The sequence below is a fragment of the Ochotona curzoniae genome, unplaced genomic scaffold (assembly GCF_017591425.1).
Source record: "Ochotona curzoniae isolate NIBS_2020 unplaced genomic scaffold, NIBS_Ocur_1.0 contig_2692, whole genome shotgun sequence".
Taxonomy (NCBI): Eukaryota; Metazoa; Chordata; class Mammalia; order Lagomorpha; family Ochotonidae; genus Ochotona; species Ochotona curzoniae.
In genome coordinates this window covers 22,276,179-22,298,282 of record NW_024465556.1, presented here as the reverse complement: position 1 = coordinate 22,298,282, position 22,104 = coordinate 22,276,179, and the positions used below count along the sequence as shown (strand labels likewise).

Sequence of the window (22,104 nt, the reverse complement as noted above, 5' to 3'; positions counted from 1 at the left end):
GTTTCTAGAATCTCTGGAAGTTTCACCTCATTAAACCTCTCTCTGTGCTTTTAGGTGCTTGCTCTAGCTGAGGACCAAGCACCCCAGACCACATCCACCACCCACCACTCACTCTTCTCCTTCCTGCCTTGGCCCATTCCATTGGTCATGAAATCTACTTGCTTAGCCTGAAGTTGCCATCTGACCTTTTAATACTGGCCTGGTCCCAGCCACTTACACCTAAACTGAAGTAATCAGGAAATTAAAAAATAAATATCTAGAAAGACTAACAGTGAGGTCACTGGGTCTCTGTTTAGATCAGAGGACTTGGTGACATCTGAAAAACACTTTAAGTCCTACAAGTAAGACTTGCAAGTGAGAGTTTGGAATTTTATTTCCTCCACTCTTTGACTTTTTCACCTCATTCATTTTTCTCCCTACCAAATAAATATGGAAAGTACCTTTTTTCCCCTGGATCCCTCCTAAGTCCCTCTTTGTGGCTAAAAGGTGATTCAGCCGGGCTGTCAGAGAGAACGTACAGGCTCTACAGTGGATGGAGGGCAAATGTTCAAACATATCCAGTGGAGGAGAACTGGCGTGCTGCATTAACAATCCCCAACTTTCACTCTACTGCCAAGTGGATCCGGCTGACAGCTAAGGGCTATGGTTTCCCGTAAGTTTTATCAAGCTTCCAGAAGGCTCCACTGAGCAATGTCGTATCCCCAAGTCATTCTGCAATCACCATGGCCACAAGAGAGTGGATTTCAGAAATGTACACTCATTCTTATCTGCTACTACCCAGAAGTGACACATGTCACAGGTTCATGCCTGCCTACACAAATTAGAGAAAAATTATAGGCTTTTATAGGGTTTCTGTGATTAGCCACATAGAGACCTGTAAATCAGACTATTCAAGTGGACCAGGATAAAGAGGATCTTGATCTTGGCCTCTGAGGAATGTGTTAATCGTACAAGGAGCTCCTATAACTCACCAATTGTCCTAAACCCACTTCTTGAGCATCTCTGTTGTCCACTGGCAGAACACAGTTCTGATTTCTCTGTAGTGTTAGGGACAAGCTACAGGATCTGTACGGATTTCACTAGCCATTTCCATCTGTACATCCAGTGCCTAGATAAATACTTGACACAGAAATGTTTATAAATAATATTTTATTTTCCCTAGCAGAGGTTTATTTTTCACTCCTGCACATAAAATTTGGGTAATTGAGAAAGATCAGGAACACCATTAAAACTAACATGAAGGTGGCTGAGAATTTCTAGAACTTCTGCAACTCCCTTGTCTGGGTTGCTTGTCAAGAGAATTCAGAGCAAAGCCAGGGTCCTAGGACAGCAAGTGACAGATGGCTGTCTACCAGTTGATCACTGTGGGACTGGGAGGGTCTGGAGACAGGAGGGTTGAGAAGCAGAGGGACACTGGGGAACGTTCTGATACACTGGACCCCTGTTTTCTGAGGCAGTATCCAGGAATGTTCCCCCTTCCAGATATGGATGAATCTCAGGCTGTTCACGTGATGTCCCCTGGCATTGCAAGGGGCATTGTAGTCTCCAAAGATTGAAGAGTTCCTCAGCACCTAAGTAACAGAGCAAGAGCCTGCCCATCATGCCTGGTGTGAGGTGGACACGGTTTGCCCTCTGTGTTGCCCTTTTCCCGTGGATGTTGGAGCAACAGAGCCCTGCTTGTCCCAGAAGGGAGCTGAGAAATACTGCTGCAGCTGCATCTACAGAGCTCAACCGAAACCTCCTTACCCGTCTCTATGGTAAGTCAGACCCCCATGGCCTTTGGTGTCAGTGGCTTTGAAGATTCTTTTTAGGGTTTGGGGATTCTCAGCACTCTTAACTCTTTGTACAGCAGTTACTCTTGTAATAAGTTACTCCTCTTGTCAAAGCACAAACCAACCAACCAACAAATCAGGCTTGATTGGACTTGGTGGGCATCACGTGGGGTGGGTCTTCCCAAATTGGAATGACCTTCCACAGGCTGTACTTCACTGCATGACCCACCCTCAAATTCAGGTAACTGGCTCAGGGTTAGGTATCTGAAACAGGCAGCCTGTTGGCACCAGCATTCCAAATTACTATCAGGTGAGATTTTCTTATCTCCATGCAGCAGGGTCAGACCCATGATTTGCTGTGATTACTCAGTCAATACCAGAGAACTGAGAAAGAGATCGCAAGATGCAGAAGCCAGGAAGGTGGCAATGACAATGCTGTGCTCCCCAGTCCCATTGGCACTCAATCAGAACTCTCTCTTCTCAGGAAAAAAAAATAATAAAAAGAAAGAAACCAAACCTGCTGTTCCTTGGTTTAAATCAGTTGCAGTGGTTTGGTCTCCCTTGTAATGAAAAGAGCCCTTCAAAGGCCCTTCCACGAATGGGTGCAGGTGTACCCTCTGTTCCAGAGAACTGTTTGCTCACTGTTGTGTAACTGCTGTTTCATAAGCTGCCAGGAACTGGGGGCTTTTTTTTTCCCCAGTAACAGGAGAAAGATCTTAGCAGATAGCCTGGACTGTGTACTGCCTGGGATTGTGACTCCAGTTTTTAGAAATGCTGCCCTATGGAGAAGGTATGGTTGCAAGAAAACTCAGAGGAAACATCAGAGTATGGGTCGGTGTTCCCATCCAGAAAGAATGGTTTCTCTGGTCGTTGATTTCCTCTTTGGGGAGATGCTTTGTGTTGGCCTCATTTAAGGACCCATAGTTCATCCAGTTTCTGTTGCCACGTCTTGCACACAGGTCTTAATTTGCCTTGGACACATTGTGTCAGTAAAATTCACCAAATATGCATGGGTCTCTGGCCTATATATTTATAGATCAAAAATGATAAGTGTGGGGACCAGGATGACCTCCTGTGTCCTTGCACAAATCTCCTATTGTCATATTCTGGTTTCAATAGCTCGAAAACAAGCAAGATTTAACTAGATTATCCCTAAACTGAGTGGGGGAAAGAATCTTCCTGGAACTTCCAGGCAAGAGGAGGGTTGGAGCGAAGTTGAGCATGATGAGATTCCCTCTGCTCTAAAGTGCCCTGAGATCCAAGATGGATTGAGAATCATGCAGCTGGCATGTCTCCCATGAGCCAAGAGCAGTCACAATGGCGAGAATGGAGAGAGATGTTCAGATGCATGGAGTGTGTATGGGGAGGTGGTGTATGCTAGTACAGAGATGTGCATGCTGGCGGGGCAAGCAGACAGTCCCTTCTGGGTCACTTTTCTGTGCTGTGTAGTTTCTTGGACTCAGGCCTTGAAGCAAGCAATAACCAGGGGCTTCCAGCTCTGGAGTTCTAGCCTGCATTGGTTAGAGAAGTCTGGGGTTAAGGCATATGCACACAGGAGCCATCAACTTGTAGAAGAAGCTAGGGAACAGGATGAGCTCGCTTCTGCAGTTGAGTTAAGGAGAGAAGAGAGCTGAAGGCTGAGATTCTATTATTCTGCCATTAAGGAGTGGAAGAGGGGTAAGGCAAGAGACACTGTTAAGGAGAAGCCAAATGAAAAAGAGCAAAGGCAGGGAAGAACTGTGCTCTGGAAGCCAAGAAGAGAAAGAATTTGAAAGATGAAAGAATAATCATTCATGGCCAAAGGCAGCTGGTGTTTAAGAAAGAAGGCTGCGTTGTGTTATGGAGAATTCATTTGAGATCTACTTCTAATGTTTGCAGTTAGAAAGCTAGTCCCTTTCTGCCCTGTGTGTGAAGGCAGTCTTGCATTTTACTGACACAGAAAAGAGCTCTTTGCAATAACCCTACCTTTCGTAGAGGAGCCTGGATGCTAGAGGTGAGCATCTTTTATTAGGATGTTGGCAGCACATGAGTCTGGGCCTGACTTGCTAGCCAGGCTCCCTGCCCCAACCACCTGTGGCAACTCAGAACTCGCAAACCACAAGGCGTTGCTCTCCACAAACCTTGTCATTCCACTTGCCATTGCTGAAAATCTCCACACAGTTTTCAGAACCACCGTTGTTGTTGGGCTCCCCTGGGGCCCAGTTGGAATAGACTAGGGGCTCCCCAGTGGGGTAGGTGAATGTGCCTTCTTTCTTGGTGTCAGTCATGCTCAGGAAGGCAGCCTTGTTCTTCATGGTGAGCAGCTCTTGCAAGGCATGGTTCTCAGCTGCATTGCGTGGAGAAGGCAACTTCCCACCAGCCTGTGCACACACCTGCTGTGCCTCCTCATAATGTTTTTCAAAGCCTGCTACCTTGAAGATCTTCTCCCCAACACCTTGGCCATCAGGAAAGAGAACGACTAGAGACGAAGAAAGTTAGGTTGTGATTATGGTAAACCCATGGTCCAGGGTCAGCAACTCTGAAACCAGAGCAGGGTGGGCAGGAGTGAAGGTCAACTAAATTGCTCTAAACTTGGGCATCAATCTGTTCCCACAGGACATAGTCTTGGCCTTGCTTTTGCTAGCCTGATGAGCGGGGCCATTCTGCCACTTGTCACTTTAATTTTTTCTACCAGCTTTTGAACCTTGTGGTTACCCCACTTCAGCTCAGCCCTAGCCTCAACCCCACTCCCTGCCCCAATCCCAGGTCTAGCCCTAGTCACAGTCTCCCTAATTTTCTCTATTCGCAATTCCTGGGCCAGATTAAGCCTCAGGTCCAGTCAATCCCACTCCTACCCCTCCAGTCCCCAAACCTAGACTGGGGTCCAACGTCAGATTCAGGAACATACCTTTCCTGTATTGAGAGAAGGCAGCCTGGAGGTGCTGTAGCTGTCCCTGTAAGGCCTCCATCTGTTGCCTCAGAGTAGTGATATCTGCAGGGGAGAGAAGTAGCTTTGTGAAGACTTGTCTAATCTTACCCAAGGGTAGCTCTTATCCAGGACTTCCCAGATAGGATATTCCATTCCACCTGTTAGGACTGAAGGAAAGGAGTCAGACGGACTCCTAGCAAAGCCTGCATCTGCCAACACAGCTGGTCCCTGTGCAGTAATTAGTTTAATGATTCTTTTATAGTCAAACAGAACAAGCCCCTGTACTGCAATGATAATGGTATGATATAATGATAATATTTTGACCCAACATCTGCCAATACAGGGGTATCTTCACTTTGGGAGAGGGGACAAGAATACACACTCCTCACCACTTCCCGTTCTTTGGGTTATTTGATGTTCAAAACTGTCCTCTGAGAAGGGAAGAAAGAGCCCACACTCTCCGTCCTCCCATGAGTCCTGGATGATTCAGACCAGAATCTGTTTTTCTTGCCTTCTAGTCTGTCCTGAGGTCCCCTCCCCTCCTATCCTTGATGGCCATATGTTCCAGAGGAGGGATGGTCCCTTCTCTCCTCTCATGCCCAAGGAGATTCCCAGAACCAGAAGCCTCCTTCCTTACCTGGCAGTCCACTTTCACCTTTGGCTCCTCTGTCTCCAGGAGCACCTCTGTCCCCCTTCAGTCCTGGGGGCCCCCTGGCTCCTGGGGCTCCCTGTGGACCTGCAGCTCCAGGAGATCCTGGGGTCACAAAAGAGTTGCGTGAGCTGTGTGGCCCGTTGCTCACCATTTTTACCCCTTCTCTGTACCTGGACTGACCAGTATACACAGCTCCTCGTATACAGAAAGTACCCAGACCTCAGACACACACCTTCTCTGGGTCTGCATTAACCTCCCCTGAGTCCTACTGTTCAAAGAATCCATGAGATAACTTCCCTGGGCACAGATGATGCCCATGGCTTAGCACTGCCCTGAGCTCCAGTTGTCTACAGTCCTTCAATATAGACTCTATCCAACACCCAGAAATGCCATCTCTGACTTCCTTGTGGTGATGGCTGGTGAGCTAGACCTGGCACTACCAAGCAGGCACAAGAGAACCAACTTCAGCTCCACATGAGCTCTGTCTACACTCACCAGCACTTCCAGGGGCTCCATGCTCACCAGGGGAACCTCTCTCCCCCTTGAGACCTGGAGGTCCCCTTGTTCCTGCAGTGCCCTGTATGCCTGGTGCGCCGACTTCTCCTGGAAAGACACACAGAGGGACAAACACTATGAGAGTGTGTTGTAGCCTGTAATATTTCCTTGGTCACCAACCATTGAATCCCCACACCCAGAGATGGAGAAAGAACTTGGGGAGATTTCTTATTGCTGCATGGGGCTCATCCTGGTGCATTAGAGGGAATGTGTGACTGTCAGGGAGTGGGTGCTTGGCAAAGCCTTCATGCTCTGTGCTCTCCCTGCCACAATCAGGATGCCTCAAACTGCATGGTGGCTGCCATAGTCATTTCTCCTTTCTCCCTCTCAGACTGGCCATGTATCATCCATCTACCTTTGGGCCCAGTCTCTCCTTTTGGGCCTGGTTTTCCTTGAGGTCCTATGTTCCCCTGCTTTCCTGATGCACCTTCTCTTCCAGCTGGACCAGGCATTCCTGGAAGTCCTGGAGGACCTGCAGGGGGAAAAAGGATTAGCTTTGTTAGTGATACTATAGGTCAGACATAATAAAGGTCAAAGAAGGAACATCTTCCAATACCCTAGTAGTGGGTCTAGTGGGTCTTGCAATAACCCAGTACAGCCTTTACCAGGACATTCGTCCTACTTCCTGGCATGAGCCATGCACATGCTCACTAGTCTTTCCCACCTGCAGACATCTCAGTCCCATTCCCAGGGGCTCACCACATGGTCCAGTGTCTCCCTTTGGTCCAGGTTCTCCAGCAGAGCCGTTGTCCCCTTTGGGTCCCACTGGGCCAGTTGGCCCAGGCAGCCCTGCTAGCCCTGTAGCTCCTGGAACACCTGTAGCAGTAGAAGAAAGAAATGGACATAAACTGGCCCTGATCTCAGGACAGGCTGGGTCAGGGTCCTGACGTTGCACGGACACACACTGCAGTCTGGTGGTGATCCTAGAAATGGATCCAGGAAATGCTGTGGATCACCACCCTAGGAGATGGGGGTCAGTACCCACCTCCTTGAGCACACGGACTTTCTAGAGTTGGAAGTAGATTCAAGTCAAAAATTCATTCTGTCCTTTCATCTCACACTCATACATTCATTCCACAAATTCCGGGGACATAGCAACAAACAAAAGGAATGGATCAAATCAGTTTTCCTTAGAACTTCAACTCCACCACATCATAGAAACAGACATTAAGAGACTAAAATGTGCTAGTCCAGGGCTGTTGGATTTGAGGAGGCGCCATGGAGAGAAAAATGAACTCAGTGTTGAGGATGGAGGCACCTGTTTTAAGGATGGTAGCTGGAAAGGCATTCTGTTCAGAATGCCCTGGAGGTGATGGGCAGTGAGCCACAGGGACACCCACAGGAAGAGCCAATGTCAAGGTCTCCAGGAGGAAAGAGATGAGTACAGGAAGGACCACCTAGCCACCAGAGTGGGTGCAGCTGAGCAGGTGTGGGGAGGAATAGAACACATCGAGGTTCCAGGAGCAAGCATGGCAGGAGACAGTGCCCACTGGGCCTCCAGGGGAGCTATCTGGTGGCTACCCACACAGGGAGATGGCAACATCCCTGGAGGGACTCTCCTGGCATTCCAGGAATTCTGGCAGTGCAGAAAGTGCTATAAGGAGACCATACTCCACAGGGAATGGTCTGGCTTTTAGTTGCCAGTGCCAGTCCATGCTATGCCTGAAACATCATCACATGGGATCCCCAGCTCCACCTTGCCCTGGCTCCAGGGCCTCTTGGAACCGAGAGCAGATAGATGCTTCAAAGTGCCCAGGGGACGTTGTCACCTGCCTTGCTTTGGTCTCACATATATGTGTAGGAATCAGAATTCTGAGGCATCTCCCAGCCCTCCAGGACTTTCTCAGGCCCAACCTTGGGTGAATGGAATTGAGAAGCAAGAGTGTAGCTTGACCTCCAGGCCTAGCTACTCCTTGTTTTCTGCCTGAGGACCAACCAAAACCAGGCTTGGGATACACATAGGATGGGGCACCTGCTCGGGAATGTGAGGTCTTGACTGAATTCCCTCTGCTCAAGGGTCACTACTGCTCCTGGTTCCTGGCTTTGAATCAGCTCAGCTCCAGCCATTGTGGCCACTTGAGGCAGTGAAGCAGTGGCTGGAAGATCTTTCTCTCTCTCTTTCTCTCTGTAAATCTGCCTTTCCAATAAAAATAAATAAACCTTTAAAAAAAAAAAAAAAAACTCTGTATTTGGTCCTTTGGAAGCCTTGGTCCAGCCTTCAAGTTTCTGTTGCTGCTTCTTTGTAGTTTTCTCTTGATGCCAATAAGACCAAAATCCTTCCCGCAATTCCCAGGGAAGGATGCAGCATCACCTGCAACAGTTTCTGTATTCACCCATACCTCTGGGGACCTCAGGAAATTCACTTAATTGGCACAGCAGAAAGATTTAACTGTCTTGGAGACCTCACAAAACCACAATGCTCTCTGCTTAGTTATTTGCCACTGGGTGCCAGTTACTGAGACTGAGTGGCTTCCCATGGAGCTGGAGCTAGTCCTGTAACCGGCTTGATTTTCTCAACCCTCAGGCTGGCTGCAGCTTAGCATTTCTGAGTTACAGTTTTCTAATCTGAGGAGGTTAGCATGTTCCTTGTAACCTCTTTAAGAGGATTAAACAAATTACTCAAATGAGTGTCCAAGTATAGGTTTGGGCAAAGAAATGTGAGGCTTCTTTTTTCTCCCTGTGTTGTACTAGGGAAAATGCTTTAGATTAAGCCTAGATGTGGAGTCATAAAGCCTCATCTAGGCTCACTTTCCATGCAGAGAAAGTTAATTAAATATTAAGAAATTTAATTAAATAAGTCCTGCATAGGCATCATTTAGAAGTGCCTATGAATGACGCCAAAGAGAATACCTGTGTCATATCAGAAAAGGGTTCTAGAGTCATTTGCCAAGGGTTCTATCAGTCATTTGCCAACCATTTGTTTGTTAGGGTGGGTGCCCTCTCGGGACCTCAGGGGAGGTACCAGGACAGTTGGGTGATACATGGAAACAGCTGGGAACTGAGAAAAGTCACTTGAATGCCAGCTGATGGCATGGACTTTGCACTGGAGACGAGAGAACCAACTTGTTAGAAGGAAGCAGCCCATCTCCAAGCTTTCCATCACATTCTTTAGAGTCGCTGGGATAGTGACCATTGCATTGCTCACTCTTCGCAGCCGGACAAGCGCTCAGTCCCAGCTCTACCTGGATCCCCCTTTTCGCCTCGGGGGCCCTCTCTGCCATCCCTTCCATCTCGGCCAGGCAGGCCATTTTCCACAGAGCTACACATGACCAGGGTGCATGCATTGCTGACTGCTGCCCTGGAGTAGGTCTTCACTTCTGCCCCCAGGTGTCCATGGGGCTGGGTAAGCAGGAACAATGTGAAGAGAAACAGCAGCAACATTGCCTGGGGAGATAAACAGAAAGACAAAGGACATGGTTTGGGCTTTAGGCCACTCCTTGAGAGTGGAAGACACCCCTGTTTACCTCCCGCATCCTGTTACAGAGCTCAAAGTAGCAAGATGCCAAAAGCAGCTTGGAGACAGATCAAATAGTGATCTTACAGGGCATGGCTTTCCTAGATGCTCACAGGGGTTGACAAGAGTTTCCTCAAGCCCTACCATTTTATTCTTGACTCTGCCTTTTCATGCGGCCTCCCACGGGCACCTGCTGAGGTGGTGTGTCTCATAGGGAGAGATCCAGTGAGTGTCCCTGAGCAAGACATTAGCCCTTGGCTCTGGCTGTTGACTTAGCTCAGACAAAACAGATTTTCTCTCACTTCCTTGATACATTGAACACAAAAGACCTGGAAGCCCACAACATTGGTCTGGAAGTGAGTCAGGGTCCCTACTGCTTCATGAAGTCTCTGCTGAGCTCAGAATGCAAGGGGAGCTGCATTGGCCAGGCACCTGGTCCAGGTATCATCCCTGGAAGCAGAACATCCCACAGGGAATCAAGGGGAAAGCTTTCAGAGATTCAAAGTTAGCTGGGAGATCCTGAGCCACCTTGGAATTCTTCACCTGAGAAGGCCTGGATGAGGGGCCTCATGGGGGATCACGACATGCCAGGTGGGCTAAGTCAGGTGAAAGATTCTGTGGGAGGCAGGAACAACCATCCAATAGCATGTCCAGTTACTGTCCGAGAGGAGATGGTAACTGAGGACAGAGACCAGGTACCAGGGTCACTCTCCATGCTGGGCATCTTTTTTCATCTCAGAGAACTTATGAAGTCAAAATTTATGAAGTCCAAGTAGAAAGAGCCAGTAGAAGGTCCAGAGGCTAGGTACAAAGCCCAAGGGACCCAGGCAAAGGAGAAAGGGGTACCAGGCCAACTGAATCAGTGTCAGGTAAAGGCATACCTGGTCACAGGATGGCTTCTACTCTAGCAATGGATGATGCTGGGGTGTGGGGGACAGCCTCTTTTAGTTTTGAATATGCCTCTTCTTCGAGTACCCTCACAGATGAGGTGTTTCCCTAAGAAATCCTCATGGATGCTCCCTGCTAAAGGCAGCTGCCAAGTTGCGCTTGTCCTGGCAGGTACTTCTTGGTGAACACCAAGGGTCAGCTCCAGGCCAGAGAGAGAACATGGCTCTCAGCTCTGGGACCCTGAGACTGATTGGGGGACAGGGTGCAAAATTAAGGCCAGCAGCTCCTGATGGCTCAGGTTTACCACAAAATGGATATGTTCCATCGCAGGGTCAGTGTGAGGATCTTGACAGAGTGGCCTCAGGGTCTCAGGCCTGAGAGTCTGACAGAGAAGGCAGGTGGAGTAGCCACGACCACTTCTACCCGTGCTGAGCTGACCTTCCACCAAGCTTTCTGAGTCAGATTTTAGACAAAGAAAAGGACTCTTCCGAGCATGGGTTGGAAAACCAGAGTCCTGTCTCAGTAAGTACAGACTTGAGGCCCAGAGGCAAGTGTGTGGAGCTGGGTCCAGAACCCAGACCTGGGAACACCTGACCCATTTCCCCTCCACTATTCTTTCTGCAGAAATCAAGATCAGAGAAGGAGCCAACAGAAAAGTTGTCACCTGTGGTTTCCATGGAGACAGCAGCACACCCTCGTCATCATTCTTTGTACCCCAGTGTAAGACCAAACAGCTTGGTGAAAGGGCCAAAGAGCACCTTAGGACCCCACGGGACCCCACCTTCCAAAGTCAAATTTCAGAGCAGCAGAGTGACACGGACTCCCCTTTCTATAACACCAGGATGATTAACTGGCCATTGGGGCAAGGGGCTATTTAGACAACAATGGGGAATATAAGACAAGAAGCGAGGGCACAAAACTCACAGCTTGCTGAGGGCACAGACACAGCTTGCTTCCTCTTGTTCCTCAGGAGCTCCAGGCAAACCAGTCTTTGCTGGGCAGGTACCTGTTATTTATGCTTATCCTGTAACCTGAGCTGCCAAGCTCTGATCTTCTGAGAACTCCCTTCAAGAAGTGGGGCAATTTTCTTCCTTGTTGACTTACTCTGACCCCTAACTGTGTTCTGAAAACAGAATGCCGCTATCCATAAAACTTCAACCACTAATGACTTTCAGATTTCCAGCCCATAATCTCATCTGCACCCCCACTGCAGCCCCAGGAGTACAAGAAAATATCAGCCAGTTGTGGGTGAGTGAGTGCCGGGATGGGTCTCAGCTTTCTTAGCCTATGCGAGGGACAGTGGGAGCACAGTTTTGGTGCATGTCTAGAGACTCCAGACTCCCCTTGGTTTCTATAAAAGCCTTGAGACTTCTGTTTCGAAGGCACCTTGAGACCCCTGCAGACCCATGCAATTGGCAAGAAGCCCGAGACCTTCCGGGTATTTCCGTCTCTCTCAACCTCTTCTGGTATATTTGGGTACTTTCCAGTAGCTTGGTCACCTCCTCCCCATGCCTATCCTGGCCCATACCCATCTTGTGGTAAACCTGTGCTAGTCTTGTAGTAAACAACTCCAGGATGCGGGTGGGTTACATAAGTTGTGCTGGGCTACACAGTGCCACCTGGCAAAGTATGTGACAGTTAAACTGATTGTCTAGGCTTATAATATGTAATAGATACTTATATCCAATAGAAATATTATTACTACCCTGAGGCTTGTTTTCCTGGACCCTTCCTGTATAAACTTGTACTTGGTTGCCAATAAATGGACAAGTTCACCATAACTGTCTCCGGCACTTCTCTGCTGAGAATGCTGTCAGCGCACCATATTACCCAAGTGAGTGGTCCATGGCTGAGACCCGCGCAGCAAGCGCCTATATTTTCTAGAGGTCCAAAGATGAAAGAGTTGCACAATGACCTACAGCAATTTCATACAAAACTCATATTTGCAGCTCTCAAGAGCTGGGCTCAGGCATGCCCACTTTCCCTCTCCAATTCAACAACCCAGAGATTGTGAAAGAGCCACTTGGGCATACCTGGGCAGGGGAAGAGCTCAGAAGCAGTGGCCTGTAGGGAGGAGTGACTTGGGAATGGCCACCTACCCCTCTTTCGCAACCTATTCAAGCCCTGGGAGAACTTTCCTCCTCTACTCATTGTCCTTCTGTAAAATTTGACTTCACTGGCGAGCCTCTTTTTGCCTCTGTTCAGACATACAATTTTTTTTCTTTTTTATGGGTTTATTTATTTTTATTGGAGAGGCAGATTTACAGAGAGAAAGAGAGAGAAAGATCTTCCATCTGCTGCTTTACACCCTAAATGGCCTCAGCTCCAGAGCATGCGGACAGGTCATAGATCTTTGCTCATGTCGGCCAGGGTTTCTTTTTGAAGCTTCTCCTGCCCCAGTGTCCCAACTGCATCTACTCACACTCATTGGACTCAAACTGAGCTACTGATTATTTCCAGTAAGTTCAACAGTGTTGCCACCAAATACATTTTCGTCCTCTGCCATTATTTGAATGTTTCCACTAGATTTACCTTAATAAGTCTACCTTAATAAATCAGCTGGAGCTGAGTTGATCCGAAGCCAGGAACCAGGGGCTTCTCCCGGGTCTCCCACATGGGTATAGGACCCCAAAGCTTTGAGCCATCTCTCCCAGACTGCTCTCCCAGGCCACAAGCAAGGAGGGAATGGGAAGTGGAACAGGCAGGACATGAACTAATGAATGAATGTGTCCTCTTCATTGCCCATGACTCTATGCTGTCTTCCCTTGTGGTTTTTGTTCTCATGTTTAAAAGTTCTTCAAGCTCCTCTATCAGGAGCTCCTCCTACTTGCAGATCTCACGCCGAATGGTGGGTTCTTAGCCCAGCCTGATTTAGCTCACCTCTCCTGTCCTGGCAGGAACAGTGGTCTTGTCCGATCAACCCACACCCATTCTGGCTCTTATTGTTGGGTGTTACAGCCCAGACACACCCGGTTCATCCCTAGACCCAGCTCTTACATGGTTCAGCAGGTACAGATCTAGCCTAGCCTGCCTTAAACCCACTCTGCCTCTTATGAGCACCAGCAGGTGCTTGATCCTAGCCCAGTATGGCATACCTCAGACCGAGTCCATACCCATGCTAAGGGATACTGCAGCCATGTCCAACCTAGATTACAGCCCCCCGTCCTGGCTCTTATGCTCACCAATCTCGCAATCACAGTCTAGCTGGGGCATCCACTTAGCTCATTCCCAGCCACAGATCTTGTATGTGCCAGTGGTTGCTATTGGTTGTTCTGACCCAGCCCAGCATAACCCATCATCCTCCTTGGCCTTTGCCATTGGATGCTGCAGCCTGGCCTGGCCCACCACAGTCCCAACTCTCACTGGTGGGTACTGCAGCCTAGTCCTGCCCAAACTGCCCCCACCCATGGCTTTCATGCAAAAGAGTAGGGGTAATAGCCTACTCTAGCCTGACCTGACCTGCACCCCATCCTGGGTCCTATGCATGCCAGTGTACTATGGTTTGGCTTAGCCCTGTCTGGTTTTCTCTCAGAGCCAACCTACATACCTGCCAACAAGTGAAACAGCCCTATCCAGCCTGGCCCATACCCAGCCTTGAATCACACACTCACCGGTGGGAGCTACGGACCACCAGGGGAGTTCCCCAAATTTCCCCACCATTCCCCTTCCCACTCCCAGACCCAGATCTCACATATACCAGTATGTGCTAGGCCCTTACCCAGCATAGTTTGCCTTCTCTGTATTAGCCTTTGTGTATCCTGGTGGGTGTTGCAGCCTAACCCACTCCACATCCAATTCTTGGGTGCACCTGTGGGTGCTACAGCCTGGACCAGCCCAGCCTGTTCCCAACCTCAGTACCCATGAGTGTTGATAAGTTTCATCATCATGCCCACCATCATTCCCAGCTCTTGAGCAAAGCAGCTGGTATAACAGCCTAGTTGGGGGGAACCCATAATCCCCCACAGAATCTGCTCCTAGACCCAGTTCTTTTGTGTGCTGATTAGTGTCATAGCCCAGCCTGGCATGGTCCACTCTGATCCGATACTTACTAGCAGGTATTGTGGTAGAGCTCTGCCAAGTAGGCCTGCCAGGCATAGCTTTCATGGGTGCTGTTAAGCGGTGGTTGATTCCAACAAACCCAGTCCAGCTCTCCTTTGTGGGCAGATGTATTGGTTTAGCCCCTAAGTGTCCTTTGGTTTCCTTCTTCTAAACCACCTGGTTTCAGTCCCCTTGTGCAATAGCTTGCTTGGTAGCGGTCCTCTAGAAGTCACTCCTCACCTGTCTTGTTCTCCCTCAGCAGTCCTCCTTCCCACACATTTCCAGACCCACTTCCCCAAGTAATCAACAGCCTTTCATGCCCACAAGCACACAGATCCCCAATTCCAGTCCTCTGGTGGTATGCTGTGTCAGCCTGAGGCCCTGCCTAGCTGCCCAGGGCCCTTACACAGTCATACACACGACCCCAGACCCTGTCTGTGCACTGGCATCTACCTCCCACATCTTTAAAAAAAATAGAATAGGCAATTATGCTGGCACACTGGTATAGTTAGCACAAATTTGGCATTAACCAGACCCAGGATACCCGCCAGCTATTAGCTGCTTTTCTCCCAGCAGTGTAACACTTACCTAAGTACAATGCAACCTAAGCAGTTGTTTATAGCTGGAGCAAATGGAAGATCTTTCTCTATAAATCTGTCTTTCCAATAAAAATAAACAAATCTTTAAAAAAGAAAAATTTCTATTCAGGTGTTTTGTCCTCTTCTTTTTTAAAAGATTTTTTTTTTTTTTTACTGGAAAGTCAGATTTATAGAGAGAAGAGATAGAAAGGTCTTCCATCGTTCACGCCTGGAGTGGCCACAATAGCCAGAGGTGAACTGATTCAAAGCCAGGAGTCAGTATCTTCTTCAGGGTCTCCCATCCTTGAGCAGGGTTCCAAGGCCTTGGGCCATCCTTGACTGCTTTCCCAGACCTCAAGCAGGGATCTGGATGGGAAGCGGAGCAGCCAGGACATAAACTGGTGCCCATATGGGATCCCGGCAAAGACAAAGCGAGGGTTTTGTCTTCTTCTTAACTGGAGTGGATTTGTTGTTAACTTTTTAACTATCTTATATAATCAGGATATTAACCCCTTGTTAGAAAAGAAGTCTGTAAGTATTTTCTATATTCTTGTATGCATCTTCAGTCTTTTTATTGTTTCCTGTGCTGATTGGAAGATTTTGAATCTAAACACAGTCCCTGCAGATAAACACAAGAACCGACAGCAAGCAGCCTAGATGAGGCCAGGTTACTGTACCAATGGCGTACATTTGGCTCAGGTCTGGAGCAAGCCAGGATGGGCTAGTTCATATCACCCACTGGCAAATGCAAGAACTGGAATGGGATATGCAACATGCCGGGTTGGACCGCCATATCAGCTAGTCCACATCAGGGCTAGGACTGGGGGCTGGCTGGGCTGACTAGGTAATAGCCCTACCAGCATGAACTGGAACTGGGGCTGGGCCGGGCTGAACTAGGCTACAGCACCTACTAGAAAATCCCGAGGTGAGGTGGGCCATGCCAGAGTGGGCCACAGCACCGAACCAGCACACGTGAGACCTGGGGGGTTTGGTGAGAACCCAGTAGGGGCTGTGTAGGGGGAGAACCCAGTAGTGGCTGCTTGGCCACTACTTCCACTGGTGAGTGTGAGAGCTGGGTTCGTGGGCAGACTAGGCTGGGCAGGACTACAACACCTGTTAGCCTGCATGTGAGATGGAGCAAGAGAAAGCCAGGCTGGAAAACTATACTTCTGGTGCATGTATAAACCAGAGTGGGTGTGAGTGGGTTGGGCTTTGCTGAAACAACAGATGGCAGCTGCTGGCACAGGAGACAAATTCCTTCAAGCTAAACAGCAGAACTGCCTGGAGAGTGCAAGATCCAAGAGTGAGAGTTGGCCCATTAGGGAACCAGTGGGCACCTCCCTCTTGGGTTGCTACTCCCACTGGCGAGCATGAAAACCAAGACTAGGGGCAGGCATGGCTAGACAGAGTGTGGCATGTGCCAGCACATTTGGTGTGGGCTGGACAGTGGGGCTGGTTGGATCGAACTTAGCTTCAATACCCAAGGACATGTACAAAAGCTGAATGGGATATAGGATAGACAGAACCAGGCTGCAGTACATACTGGCAACCAGGGCAGGAGGCAGACCTACTGGAGGTTATTGCTGCTCCAACTGGTTCAGCTTCAGCTTTCCACTGATTTGCATGAAGGCTGAGTGTGTGGTGGGCAGGATCGGGCTGGGCTCCAATACCCATTGGTTTGCATAGAAGACAGGGCTGGAGACAAAACTGACCTAGCAATTGCAACTACCAGTGTGTGTGTACGCTGACTTGGGCGACAGACTGTGTCAGACCCTGTATTGGCAAGCACACACAAAAATCAGGTCTGTACTCCATGGGATGGAAGAAGTCCGAATCCTTCCTTGTAGGATCCAAGGTCATTGGAACAACAACCAGGAACCCTGAGCAGTCCTCAGAATCAGAAGAACAGTAAACTTCCTTCAGGACTAGGGAGAGGAGCTTTCTCTGGTCCTTACTTATTTCCAACTCTGGGTCCCCCCCCCCGCAATGACTATCAGGGTCACTCCAGAGCCCCCCCCCAAATACACACACTCACTCACACACACAAATTAGAATAGATAGGCAGAGAACAACAAGGAAAGATTGGTCAGCATGGATTTAAACATAGCTTACTAGGTAGAACACAAAGAATAAGTACTCCCCACCAAGGTATGGAAGATTTCTCTGCACACCCCTCCTAAAACTGTTTTGCACCTCAATTGTTAAAATGTCATTAAAGTAGTCACAGGATGTTGTTAAGAACTTGCGTGTAATTTTAACATATTGTTTACTCAACACTATGTCAATTAATTCCATAACATTATATATTGTTGCTAATGGGGCTTTTAATTGATCGGGATTTTACTCTGTTGGCTCTACCTTCAGACCGAAGAGGTCTCCCCAAGAAGCCGTTGAACTTATCTGGACAATAAGATGCTGGACTCCATGCTTGGTATATGCTTGCAATGAAGGAATCTCAACTGAACTTGAACTGTGTTTACACAACAAGGTGGAGGAATCCACCTGGGGGAGGGTTAGGGGAGGGAGGGGGGGAATCCCAGTGCCTATGGAACTGTGTTTCATAATACAATGTAATCAATTAAAAAAAAGAATCAGGTCTGGGATCTCCTCAGATGAAGTTTTTTGAGGATTCCCTCTCTCCCACACTCCAAATGAACCACTGGCCTCAGAACTTCTACCGTGGAGAGAATTGCAAGTCCCATGGTCTGACCATGGAGTACACATGTCAGAGCAGGGCCTTCTCAGTGGCTTAGACAGAGCAGCGGACAGCATATCCAGGTGCACATGGATGATGCGCCGTACATTGGAGCCTGCAGAGGACACCTGGTACCATAACAGACGACAGAGGACGGAACAAATAGATCAACTACCCCAGCCAAGCGCTGGCAATGAATATGTAAACAAACGGCGACTCTAAGGTGGGCCATATCAGTCAGTGGATGCTGGAGATATTTTATCGTGATTCAGGGGGCAAGATCAGCAGCAATTCAGGACTGTTGAACTATCAAAATCACTTAAGCGGGACCCTCGGAGTATGCCCCACATCGGAGTCCCTGCGATATTTAGGAGGCTGGGTGTGGCTTCTCCCCTCACCTCTCCCCTCCCCCCAGATATAGGAAGAAATAAAGGGAATGTGGAAACAATGGTCTCACCCACTTTCCCATAGTGCTTGGCCCTTCACACCCTAATCGCATATGTAAAACAAATCAAAAATAAATTTTATGCAATATTAAAAATATTCCCTGCCTGTAAAATTCACTGAAAGTAACATAGCAATGGAACCTTAACGGTTTCTGATTTATTTGATCATTCCTGTTGGCATGTGGGAGACCTGTGTGGAGTCCCAGGCTCCTGGCTTTGGCCTGGCTCAGTCCTGGCAACCGTGTCCCTCTGGGGAGTGAACTCCACATGGAAGCTCTCTGTTTCTCCTGTTCTCTCTGAACTCTGCCTTTCAAACAATAACCAAAAATTAAAGCGAAAACGAGGAGGGAAAAAGAAAACAGAATTAAAGGTGTTCATTTTAGTGAAAAAATTGGAATATAGCCATAGCATTTGCTTTTTCTTTTTTTAAGAGTTATTGATTCTTATTAGTTAGGTAGATATACAGAGAGGAGGAGAGACAGAGGAAGATCCTCCATCTGATGGTTCTCTCCCCGAGAGACCACAACGGCTGATGCTGTGCCGATCCGAAGCCAGGAACCAGGAGCTCTCCCAAGGTCTCCAATGTGGGTGAAAGGTCCCAAAGTTGTGGGCCATCCTCGATTGCTTTTCCAGGCAACAACAAGGGAGCTAGAGGGGAAGCAGGGCCTCTGGGATTAGAACCAGCGACCATATGACATCCTGATGCAGCAAGGTGTGACTTTAACGACGATGTAATTCTCGGGGACCAACTTTTCCTTTATTTAGGATAAGATGTTGTTAATTTGAAAGACAAATCATAAGAGAGAGAAAATGGAAGGTACAGGGAAAGGTCTTCCATATGCTTGTTCACACCTCAAGGCCTGTAATAGCTGTGAACGCTCCTTGCTGAGGCCAGGAGTCCTGAACTCCATGTGGGTCTCTCCCAAAAAGAGAGGCAGGGACCCAGGCACTTGGGCCACCAACCGCTGCCTCCCCAGAGACCAGTGGGCAGGAAGGAGAAGAGTGAAGATGCTGGGACCACAGCAGGCACCTCAACACAGGATGCAGGCATTGCTGTTGCTGTCCTCAGCTGCTACCCACACCCAGCACAACTAATTGCATACATATGCTCCCTGAGGGAAGAGCAGGGCAGCTCTACCAGGTGATGCCAATCACCTGTGTGCCTGGTGAGGCCTTTGCTCACTAGGGCACTGTGCTTGTCAGGCAGATCACAGGGACCAGCATCAGGTTGAAGGCTATGGGTCACTCTGTGCATGAAACCTCTAAGTCTCCAAGAGAAAAGGATAGGTACCCACATTGCAAATGTCTTATGGGGAAGTGAGAATATTGGTTTTGCCGGGAGCTCAATGAATGGCAGCTGGGATTTGAGAATAGGGATAACAGATTACCGGCAGCTGTGTCTGGGGTGGAGCTTGTATAGGGTAGAACAGGGAGAAGCAGGCTAGAGAGAGTACTAGGCCAAAGGAGAGCTGAATGGGAGGGTAAGGTGGGTCTAGGGGGGCATATCAGGGATGCGTATGTTACAGTGAGGCAGGACCCAGCAGTCTCAGTACGGACCTGAAAAGCAGCTCATCATTCTCTCTGTCTCCTGACAAGTCTCCATCGATGGCTTCCAGTGGTGAGTGTCTGGGTGCTGGGGTTCCTGGGAGGCCGTGATCCTGAGGGTCCCCCGGGGGTTGGACATGTCATCTTTGAAAGCACAGGCTTAGGGTACAAGGACAGCTTGTGACACAGCTGTGTTGCCTGACTGTAGCACAGAGCAATGAGGGAGTCAAGTTCTGAGAGCCTGGGCTGTGTAGAAATGAGCCCCACCTGCGGGTGGAGGCTTGAGAATCGTCTACTTTTTTTTTTTTCTTTAAGGTTTATTCATTTTTGTTGGAGAGTCTGATAGGGAAGAGGAGAGACAGAGAGAAAGATCTTCTGTTCATTGCTTCATTCCCCAAGTGCCATAACGGCAAGAGGTGAGCTCGATCCGAAGCCAGGAGGCAGGAGCCTCTTCTGGGTCACCCACTCAGAAGCAGGGTCCCAAGGCTTTGGGTTATCCCTGACTGCTTTCCCAGGCCACAAGCAGGGAGCTGGATGGGAAGTGGGGCCGCCGTGAATAGAACCTGTGTCCGGGCCTGGCACAGTGGCCTAGTGGCTAAGGTTTTTGCCTTGCAAGTGCCGTCATCCAGTATGGGCACCCTTTGTAATCCCCTCAGCCCCATTTCATGTCCAGCTCCCTGCTTGTGGCCTAAGAAATCAGTCCAAAATGGCCCAAAGCCTTGGGACCCTGCATCCGCATGGGAGACCTGGAGGAGGCTCCTGGCTTCAGCTCAAAGCAGCTCTGGCCATTGTGGCCACTTGGGGAGTGATGTGAAAGACAGAAGATCTTCCGTTTTCTCTCTCCTCCTCTACTATGGATATCTGACTTTGCAATGAAAGTAAAATTCATCTTAAAAAAAATGTTAGCGTTTAAGGACGTGGGTGAGGGACATTCAAGCCCTGATGCTGGGCTTGTCAGTCAGGGCAGCCTCTGTGGACAGCACTGTGGAGGTTTCTTCAAAACTAGAAGTAGACTTGCCGTGTGATCCAGCCACCCCACCACTGGGTATGCACCCCAAACCTGACCACAGTATGTCAGAGAGAGAGCTACAAAACCTGCTTATCACAGCCCTTCTCCCAGGAGCCCACTCCTGGCTTGGGAGTGCTCTGCTCTGCTCTGTGGGACACAGAAGTTTTGGGGGTGCCAAAGCTTGTTTTCTTTTTCTCACTCACCCTTTAACGCTGTCTCTCAAACAACAACAATAATAATAATATCCTGAAAAATTATTCAGGGAAACTTTTTGCAGCATAGATCTTTTGGTGGCATGTGGAGAGCCTGGTGATTTACAAAAAGATGTACTTTTCATTTGAAAACCAGTTACACAGACAAGGAGAGAGAGAAAAAACTTCCATTGCCACTGCTAGGTTCATTTTTCCTTCAAGATTTTATTCTTCATTTTTATTGCAAAGTCAGATATATACAGAGAGGAGGAGACAGAGAGAGAAATAAATTCCGTTGGATGAGTCACTCCCCAAATGACCGCAACGGCCAATGCTCCACTGATCTGAAGCCAGAAGCCAGGAACCTCTCCCAGGTCTCCCGTGTGGGTGCAGGGTGCCACAGCTTTGGGCTGTCCTCCACTGCTTTCCCAGGCCACAAGCAGGGAGCTGGATGGGAAGTGGAGCTGCTGGGAGTAGAACTGGTGCCTATGTGGGATTCCAGCAAATTCAAGGCAAGGACTCTCACCACTAAGCCATGGAGCCGGGCCCACCAAGTTCATTTTCAAGGAATTTTAGGGAGTGCCCATTCAGCAGGGGACACCAGTGGGGCAGGGGACGCCAGCAGCGCCAGAGTGGACATGCCCCACAGAGAATGCCCTTGGCAGCACAGGAGAACACGTTGCCTAGTCAATCTCTTCCTCCAGCTTGGGCATCACTTTATTAGTTCACAAGTGATTCAGAGGCAGTTTGGAACTTTGCTAACACAGACTGTGCATGAGACTTGGGGGTTCCAGTTCTTTGGAAATGGTGAACTTCACATCCTTGGAGTCTGGCCTGGTCTGGTTACTCCAGACAGACCCTGGGTGAGAAGCGAAGTCTTGGGGTCCACTCAGCTCCTGCGGGGTCCTGTATCTTCTGAATGTGTTTTTGATATATCGGAGCTGGGGCTACCTCAGGAGAGACAGCTTCAACAAGTTGTGGAAAGTACACCTTTGTTTTGAATTTTATTTCCCATGAGCTTTCCTCTGGAGTGAACCTCTCAGCTTCTCACTGTCCCTGTCTCAGAGGCAAAACTCTGCATTGGGGCCTGCATGTGGCTCAGCTGGCCAACCCTCCACGTGGCAGAGCTGACATCCCATATGGGTGCCAGTTCATGTCTCAGGTGCTAAATTTTTAATCTAGCCTCCTGTTTCTGCCTAAAGAAAGCAGTGGAGGATGTCTCAATCGCCTGCACCCTGTACCCACGTGGATCCCGGTGGAAGTTCCTGGATTTTTGCTTTGGATCAGCTCAACTCAGGCTTTGGTGGCTGCTTCAAGAGTGAACCAGCAGATAGATCTTTCTTTGTTGGTTCTTTATCTGTAAATCTGCCTTT

General features: G+C 48.8%; 1 protein-coding gene across 1 annotated transcript; it reads right to left on the bottom strand.

Annotated features, from left to right (window-relative positions):
- Window positions 1-3,766: 3,766 nt before the first annotated feature.
- Window positions 3,767-11,283, bottom strand: SFTPD (surfactant protein D). Its single transcript, XM_040976132.1, has 8 exons — window positions 11,154-11,283; window positions 9,070-9,271; window positions 6,587-6,703; window positions 6,243-6,359; window positions 5,828-5,935; window positions 5,318-5,434; window positions 4,660-4,743; window positions 3,767-4,230 (listed from the first exon to the last, which is right to left on the bottom strand). The coding sequence occupies exons 2-8, from the start codon at window positions 9,266-9,268 to the stop codon at window positions 3,854-3,856; spliced, it is 1,119 nt and encodes a 372-aa protein (XP_040832066.1). The 5' UTR covers window positions 9,269-9,271; window positions 11,154-11,283; the 3' UTR covers window positions 3,767-3,853.
- Between the last annotated feature and the right edge of the window lie 10,821 nt (window positions 11,284-22,104).